This window comes from Periplaneta americana, chromosome 14, assembly GCF_040183065.1.
Source record: "Periplaneta americana isolate PAMFEO1 chromosome 14, P.americana_PAMFEO1_priV1, whole genome shotgun sequence".
In the NCBI taxonomy this organism is placed as follows: Eukaryota; Metazoa; Arthropoda; class Insecta; order Blattodea; family Blattidae; genus Periplaneta; species Periplaneta americana.
In genome coordinates, this window is record NC_091130.1 from 62094862 (window position 1) to 62104558 (window position 9697).

At 35.4% G+C, this 9697-nt stretch overlaps 1 protein-coding gene across 2 annotated transcripts in view; it reads right to left on the reverse strand.

The window, feature by feature from the left end:
* Nucleotides 1–9026, reverse strand: part of LOC138713364 (trichohyalin-like) — a 112564-nt gene extending 103538 nt beyond the window's left edge. For both annotated transcript variants that reach the window (XM_069845407.1, XM_069845403.1), the window contains exons 1-3: nucleotides 8838–9026; nucleotides 8559–8708; nucleotides 8007–8140 (exon numbers count right to left, since the gene is read on the reverse strand). In XM_069845407.1, coding sequence (XP_069701508.1) covers nucleotides 8007–8140; nucleotides 8559–8708; nucleotides 8838–8938 — 385 coding nt within the window. In that variant the 5' untranslated portion in view covers nucleotides 8939–9026. The remainder of the gene's footprint in view (nucleotides 1–8006; nucleotides 8141–8558; nucleotides 8709–8837) is intronic.
* Nucleotides 9027–9697: the final 671 nt, after the last annotated feature.

The window sequence follows — 9697 nt, forward strand, 5'->3', positions numbered from 1 at the left end:
ACTCCGATGCGTTGAAGTTCTGCGCTGGTGAAGTGAACTCGATTTTTCTCATGTTAGTGTTTCATTCAGCTATGGCTACCATGGCAACAAGCCTACACCCCTTGCCCCGCAACAACAGTTTTAGTATCATGGCTTTGGTCAGACATGAAATAGTAGAGGAGACAAATTCACAACATTCCACCAATCAGTGACAAAGGGACTAATCAGGATAGCCAACTCTAACAACGAAAATTGCATAAAATTAAATTCGCCCATAGAAAAGATATACTAAATGAATATGTTTGTAATTTTTTAACCGTTTTGCTAAAGAAGCAAGCATGAGTCTTGAGAAAAGTGAAAATATAATGTAAGAGGAATTGAAAAACTTGGTTATGGTGTTAGTGTTGTACAGCTCATGCATTTTGTTAAGACACTCCCCCACTCTTCCTATAAAGCTGCGCACGAGATCGGATGAGTCTACTTACGAATTACAGGGGAATGGGTTAGCCTTTGTCTTGAATTCGGTAGATACACGCCCGACCTTCCCTTCTACTCCTACCCTGTCCACAGAAACATTGTTCCCGTACTGCACTTTGCGAGTGTCTTGACAAAATGCATGAGCTGTAGGTACTACTGTAACCTACATACAAAGTTAAATTTTTCCGCGGTTTCGTGAGCAAATGTGCATAAAGATTCCATTGTGTGCATTATAAATTATAATTATTTTCTCTACTGTTCTTATTACATTAGTTATTAGGCCTATTTTAAATTGAGAATAATATTTGTTCATACAATTAGTCTGCTTTAGGAATTTATTAAGAAGCTTGTCTGCGGAAAGAAGTTTTTCTTCCTTGAATCGCATTAAAAATTATTTGTATAGTTGCATGTCACAACAAAGGCTCTCGTCACTCGCAGATATTTCCATGCCGAAGCAAATTGTGCACAAAATTATAAAAAATCAGCCTTTCCACGATAATGTTACTGATAAATTTGCTGCCATGAACAGAAGAATTGAACTTGTCTTAAAAAAAAATTGGTATGATTATTTATTACCATTACTTTATGATTACTTTATTATTATTATTATTATTATTATTATTATTATTATTATTATCATCATCATCAAAGCCACGTATTTTAAATATACCGGTATTTAATATACATAGACCTATACATGACATTTGTTATAAAATGAGAAGTCGACCTAATACTGCTTCACGCAGTTTTTACGTCACGAGCCACCACTGCCTCCTTGGAGCACCCAATTATTATTTTCAAACAGCCAGATCAGGGAAAAGTAAGATTTAACTTTTTGTTTGGTATTCTCTATGATAAAAATAGAGTTGCAGAAGATGTTACATAGAAAGCAAAGGCTCAATGTTCTTCCATGTGCACCAAAGCACATTGTGTTTTGGAAGAAAAGTTCAAAGTGTTCTTGGAAAAGTTTCCAGACATATCTAAACGATATGATTTTTTTTTTTCCTTCAATCCTTGGCAGTCAAAAATATCAAAAGCTGTGTGTGTGGCACATTGTGAAATTGTGTCTAATATTTCCACATGGTAATGCAACAGTTGAGAGTGGTTTTTCAGTTGATAAAAATCTTCTTGTTAAAAACCTACATAAAGGAAGTATTGTTTTACAGAGGAAATACGATGCAATTAGATACTATCGATCTATATAGAAGGTCCCCATAACACAGATGATGTTGACCTATCCCCTTGAGTCCTGAATTTATATTTTTAAAATTGGAAAAAAAAAATAGTCACAATCATTCTGGGGATCCAAAATTCCCAAATCAAGTCTTCACAGAAAATCAAAATTTGGGGACAATTTTGACCCCTGGGGCCCCAAAATTTTTAATTTTATTTTTAATTCAGGCATAGAAATGTTTCAAAAATAATATTCTCCATTTCTATCATATTGAATTTTTCAAAATATATAAAAGTATCGAAGACATTCCAAAAAAAGAAACAATGTACACTATAATGTACATCAGGCCTGAAGGGGCTATGTAAGGAATTCTCGAAGATGCTATGAAGAGTATCCTCAAAGAACTAGACAAAATCAGACTGAAAAAGATAAAAGAAGAGCTGAAAAACGAAAAATACAACAGGAAATAAAGATATTGGAGGAAAAAAGGAAAATTATTAGATTAGAAAAGCAAGCCGCTCATATTAACTTAATGCAGGAGAAAACAAGAGACTAGAAAGTGAACAGAGGTAATGCTAATATTAGTTATAACATTTATAGCTTGTATAGTTTCACAGTGAAATGGATTCGGAACACCTCAAAATCTGTGCTTCAGTGGCTGACCATGATAATATCTTTGAAAAATATTGGAGTGCAAGAGGTCAAATGACTTTGTCAAAAACGCCTGGCATTAGAAAACAACAACAGCATAGTCTCACAGTTTTTTCTAATTTAATTTCTGATCGTTAACAATGTATGTTTTCAATGTATCTTACTGATGATACAATTTTGATCATTTTTCCTGTAACCAGAAAAAGTTTTCTTCCATGTTTTGTATTGAAATATAAATAAAAACTACAAGGAAAGTAAAGTCAAAGATAAGAATGAAGGAGAGAGCTGGATGGCTATGGAGATGGTGGAGGCTGTTTAATTTTGTTTTTAATACGAAAAAGTTTATGTAAGCATATGTGCAATGGTCAGGGAAATGTTGGAAAATTAGTCTTGAAAGTAAGGGAAATTAACTTCCTTATTCCTGTGGGAACCATAAATATATTATTTTACATTTTCAATTTATCAAAATGTAGTATAGTCCTGAACAGTTTAGGAAACCACTTTGTAGTAATTAAAAAAATTTAGAAACATACAATCGAAATGGAATTTTAATAACATGTGAAATAGCACTTGAGGACTATACATGAAGGAAGAACGGATTGTCAATTTAGTAAAATTTTCATAAAAGAAATTCAGAACTTAGTTGGCCATCTTTGTCTATAATACAGTACTCAAATTTATAACACATTCTTCAAGAATGTAAGATTAGCCTATTTATATGAAATCTTAGCGGCTTAGGGCCCTATTTATAGACATTTTTAGAGCGGGCTAAATTGCTACTTCCGGTGGATGATCAGCGAACTAACGTTTTTCGTATTCATAAACCAGTGTTAGCGATAGTACGCGTGCTAAGCAGGGTTTGGCTGGCTAAATTTTAACCTCCACCAGTAGGGCAGTTTAAAGGGGGACTAACACTGCAACATGGCTCGCTATGAAGTTTATAACGTAAGAGCCGAAGCTAGCTGATGTACTACATTTCAAACTCAAATTCAGAGATTTTTTTTTACGAAATTGACTTAGCTTGTTCTTCCCGTGTGATCTTCATTCACTAACATGTGATTATTTTATAAAAAAAAAGTCAGTTACCGGTACTTTGGACCGTTTGCTTCTAACGAATAAACCATGCCCTCAAATTGTGATAACTGTTATAATTTTTTCAGTTACATCATCATGTGTTACGAAACATTTCCCTGTTTCGTTTATAACAGTAACAGTGTCTTTAAAGAACATAACCATAAGATTGTTGGAGACAAGGATGAACAGTTTCAAATTTTACGCGAATTTCAAAGTGGACCGAATCTTAACACTGAACATGTACCCACTGTATTTAGGTATTCTTACATTCTCACAGCAAACCTAATTTCGAGAAAAACTGATTTAGAGCCAATGTATAAATGATGTTTCGTATGTTCCAGAATTTAAAATACAGTCGTATAAAAGAAAAATGTATATTCGAAATAAATTATCATCGGAAGTATTGATGGTGTGTCACTTAAACAGTTAAATTTGGTGTTGCAACAGAGTTTAGAATGCAATTCTAAATGTCACATATTTTTTGCGTCATTTTTCCACCATTTATCAAAAAGAACACAAGTAATAGATTTACTATCAACTAGACGTATAGCAACCTTAGCAGAAACTCGCTGGTGTTCTAATTCAATCAAAGGACATTATGAAGCATGGCGACTCCATGTCGATTTCACAAAATGCTTCCACTCTGTTCTGTCTTTTGTAAGTTCCTCCCAGTTGGTAATTCGCATTTCCAGGCATTCCTTCTGAATTTCATCTTTACATCTACTTCGAGGTCTTCCCAGTGCCCTTCTGTTGTTAAAGATGTTCATATATATTTGTTTTGCGCTGCTGCAGTCATCCATACATATAACATGTCCTGCCCAATTTAATCTTCTGGTCCATATTACATCTAAAATTGACGGTTGATTATAAAGTTTGTGAATATCAAGTGTTCTAATTCAAAATTATTAAATGTTATTGTAGAGAATTGGGAAAACTCGAAAAAAGTTTTTGAGTTACATATGAATGACAAACTGTCTGACAAAAAACCTATTCAACTTAGTAGAGGTTTCTGAATGATATGAATAGTTTTCAATTTACCTTTCTGACTGTAGTATTCAACAATATTTTTTCACTGACCAATATTCTATAGAAGAAATTGCTGGATATTACAGTATGTAGGATAAAAATTACTTGTGCTTTAATAAACAATGAAAGAAATGACCAGTATTCCTCGGAATTATTTGAGAAAGTTAAAGCAATGACCAGGCTAACTCGGAGAAGAGAAGAGAATATAATACCTTGGCAGAGGATGAGATTTTTCGAAATTTCAGAATTTTGTTCTTCGAGATTTTGGATTCTATTTCAATGGAATTGAAAGTGAGGTTTCAAGATTGTGACAATTTGCAATTTCTCGGGCTTGTGGATACTTCAAAATTTGATAAGTATGCTAAAGATTTCCCTTCTAAAGCACTTGAAAATTTTGAGCACTGGTATCCACTGATATTTAACAAAATTGACCGTTTGAAGAACGAACTGCGTATACTGTACGCAGGTCGATATCTGAAGCGTTTCAAATTGTGCCAAAAAAATAAGGATGTATTTGAGGAATCATACAAGTTGTTTGGCTTAGCTTTAATAATTCAAGGAGTTCTCTACTCCTTGTCATTTGCATAATTTACTATTATAGGTCCAAATTACATGTTTTTGTTATATCTGAAGATGCCCTAAACGGCGAAAACGTTCATATGTTGTTATTAAATAGCAAATAAACATTTGCAAGTTGATATGTCTTAAGATTGAAATTTATTATATACTTATTTAATAATATACCAGGCATATTGATATATAAAATGAATTGTAAACATACTGAAATGCATAAGAAATAATTATTTCCATGATAAAATTGAATTCTCTTGCGAAGAGAAAAATATCAATTTTAGTTTTTATAGGAGACTTTTTAAGGAAGATTTATCTGGATGGGCGGGTCTTAGGGTTTGTCCCAAGTCGACAACAGCTCATTTAGATCTCTCGTCCTTTAAGAGGATGGATTCCAGACTCGCATTCCAACTCTTCAGCAAGTGTCAGAAAGGCCTCAAATCTTATCGGGAAATAGGGTCATCGGGTTTCGAAGGCAGTGAGGGCACTGAAGTATTTACAAGGCATTTAAACTGTATTGTCGGCACATTAAATTCACACACTCCTGCTAAGGCTCTTTATAAAGACTCTTCTGATCACAAATTCCTTACTGATTTTCTTCAGTGTCTCACAACTACAACCAACACATTTGCGTCTGCTACAGGAATGCTTAGTAGTAACCTCGCAGAATACTGATGGGAACTCTGATGAACTACTCACATTGTTTGTGAATCAAATGCGAAACATTAGTGCGAAATGTGGAATTACGCGACAAGACAATTAAGAAGTTTGTAGAAACTTGTATAACAAAAAAAAATGTTATTCATGAAAAAATGCATGGTCAAGACTGGGAAAATGCTGTGTTCGAGTTGGTGAATACCACTCCTCCTGTGTTGATTGACTGATGTTAGGTGTATTATGTGGCCGGTTATGTCGTAAATCATTCCCCTAATTTTATTGCGTGTACTCTCTGTGCCCTTCGACAGGAATGTAATAGGTCTAAACATTGTGCAGCTCTCACCCAAATCGAAGACTACCGATCAGGTAGGAACGTCAGTTTTTTAACCCATCCCTCCCAAGCTGTGTATGACGTACTTATTCAAACAGAATTGAAAATTAAAGAAAAGATTAGCTCAGCAAGTGCAATGTAGGATGACATCTTCTATCTTGACACCATTGACGCTCTTTCGATCCAGTCTCCAGAAGCAGGTTGATGCAGAGAACATATCATGGATATTATTACTAAATTAGTCTACCACTATTTAAAGTGCTGGCTCTTCTTCAGGACAAAGTAAATTCGAAAATAATTACAAGCTCGTAAATCCGTCAAGTCATCTCGCAAACTCTCAAAGGTAGCAGGCAACTAATCATGGTGAGTAATTTAATTCATTTATAGGCACGAAAAATATCATTCAACTCTTTATTTACTAACATTTTGTAGGTTTTTCTGTCCCTGAATTCACAGCTTGTTACGAAAAGATTATTTAAATGCTGAACTTATAATATTGTTTTTACAACGTTTCAGATCCCATTGTACTTTCTGTTACGAATGTTCATGATAGTATTACCTGATAGAAGACTATTAATTGTGAATAAGAGACTCTAAAGGTATTTCTTAAGTTACGAATAGCCGGGTTAAATGGAAGAAATTTGCTTTTAAAAAGGACTACATTCAGCATAAGTACTGTGAACTCCTTCTGAGTCAGGCTCATAGCAGTAACAGCGCCACGTTGCGGCGGATCCGTGTAAACTCACAGAGTGCATGCACTATTTCTTCTATTCGTCCTGATAATAATAATAATCCGTGGAGCTACAGCCCATGAAGGGCCCAGACTGACCAGCTGGCTGCTGGCCTCACACCCACATGCCGAAGCAGAGGTAGACGATCATCCAACCAGAATGGAGGTATCATGTGGTTAGCATGATGATCCCCCCAGCCATTATAGCTGGCTTTCGCAACCAGATTTTGCTACCTATTGTAGCTCCCCAAGTGCATCACGATGCTGGGTGGGCACCAGTTCCATACACTAGCCGAAATTTCATGAGAAAATTTCTTCCCCCATGAGGACTCGAACCAGTGCGCATTCCGTAACGCGAATCCTAGGCAGGATGCCTTAGGCCACGGCGCGGGATGTTCAATTTTTATGGAAGAGTATTTTTAAACTCTATTTTCATGCTATACTAACCCATTTAGCCCTCCACCTACTTGTTGGGACAGGAGCTGCACTGAAGAGGGCTCAACAAGTCTCCAGTGCTATGTGATATTCCAAGATACTACCAAGTCTACGAGCAATGACTGTATAGCTTTCTGCTGCTTGCGTGGGAATGTTACACAGTAGGGTACATTCCCTTTCCTGTGGCTGACCATGATAATATCTTTGAAAAATATTGGAGTGCAAGAGGTCAAATGACTTTATTGTCAAACACCTGGCATTAGAAAACAACAACATTCCCTTTCCGATGAAATTCGTGTGTTTTGCACTATATTATCATTTTTCTTCCTGTTGTATGGAGGAGGGACTCAAAGGCCTGAGGCTTATTGTGCTTACCACTCCTGTTCTGTGAATGACTGCGTAGCTGAACAGCCACGCTCTTGTACAGCATGCTACACCATGAACTGAACCCAGGATATGGAATGGATGATGATGATGATATGTGAATTAATGATGGCGAAATGAGTCTGGGTTCCAATGCCGAAAGTTACCCAGCAATTCTGCTTCAATTGGTTGAGGGAAAACTCCAACCAGGATTCGAACACGGGCCCGCTCGTTTCACTGTCAGATGCGCTGACTGTTACTTCATAGCGGTGAATTATATTATCACTTATCTCAGTCTTCGAAATGTTGTCCCTTGGAGCGAATTTTCGGTGGTAACTTCTCCAACACGAATAGTTTTCAAAAGGCGTATGGTAGGTGGGCTATAATTCGCTGACACGATATTTCCTAGACCCATACAGCCACGAAAAGAACGTGGTGTATATGGAAGATGTATTGGTATTCATTTGTTTTTTCGATTGCAGGGTTAATGTCATGTTCCATCTTAAAAAAGAAAAGAAACCTATTTGATGCCACTATACCTTCCACATTAGCTTCATCCATAATTGATTCTTCAGAGTCCAATTCCTCTTCTCTCATTCTTTTCTTTGGGCTTCTTCCGGGACTGGTTTCCTTTGTAGTGGGAAAAATTGAGGGCACAGAACCCGGCCAAATACTGAAATGAGAGGAAACAAAGTAAAAATTTAGTATTTTATTACTACTCTCTAATAATCCTGCCTTTGGAATTGATGCAATTCATTGAAACTTATGCCGAATATAAATTAATCACTTGAGAATAAAATAATGATTGATAGCATTACACAATGATATGTACTGACTTTGTGGTCTAGGGCCTAATATAATGTTTATAAAGTGTAATGTGAACTGCACATAGGCCAACTACCTATCTAATTGTATATGCTCAGCTAATATAAAATTATGTGTATTATTAAGGATATATCTACCTAAATTAAATAATATGGTGTAGTAATCCCTACTAATCTTTAAAAATATTTCACAGCACTTGCTTTATATGAGGAAATCTATAAATATTACAAAATACGATACCTACTTAGAGTATAATGAATACTTACCCTTGGCTTAACAAATTTTTGTTTCTGAAGTCTTTCTCTATAAAATGGTCTGAGCACACTACGTAGCTTTTGTTCAAATGCTCTGGTCCATAGTTTTTGAAAACATCATCGAGGTCCGCTCTCCTGCTGAGAATAACCCACCTTCTACATCTAATAAGGAAATAATAATATCAGCATATAAATATATAATATTTACACATATAATAAAATACGAAAATATATGCATAGGCTTAATTTAAATTCAAAAAATTATAACCTCATTTTAGAAGTCACACATACATTTCTTTATTACTTGGAAACCTGTAGAAAGATTTTGGATTGCTTTGCATTCTGTAATTCTTGCATCCATATATAGCGCAGATACTCCCTCTTCCAGCCATTTCCGTCTGTTCTTAACAACGTATTCTTCACAGTGTGTTATAAAGCTGATCTTGATCAGGGCAGGTTATTAGTGTTCACTTCATGCTACTAGAGTGAACTGGGATCGCTGCAGGGTTGCCAAAATAAAGTAAACGTAACCGTCGTACCAACTTATGAAAAATGTCGTGCTTCAACATTAATCATTTTACTATTTTTATAGATAGCGCGCACAAGTATACTTCACATAACACCAATAAAGTGGTTCATAGGCCTATAAAGATATATACTACAGTATATAAATGTATAATATAAAATTCTACCACAACATGTTAGTTCCAATTAGAAATATAACTAACTATTGTTCACATCCACGACGACTTTCAACATTCAAACAAATCACTAATCAGCAACCATTTCTTCATCCTATAAAAATTATTACTATGTGTTGTATTAAGTATTGATACTAACATTTTGTGTTGTACTAGTAGACTACCGGCACAGTACTGTATATTGTAAAATTCCTCTGTAAATATTTCAATTACACTGTGATTATAATTAAGACTGTAGTACTATTAAGATTTTTTGACATGATCCATATTCTAGCTGTGAAGTGATGTATGAATACCATGGAATGTAAATAAATACAATACAATGGTATAGGTTATTATTCGACCAAGGCCAGTGGAGTCCTGCAGCCTGGAGCCGTTGCTCCTCCGTTCATAATACCGCATCGCGATAGTTCACATTACGCCCGCGGCACCACTCGCCTTGGTTGAGTA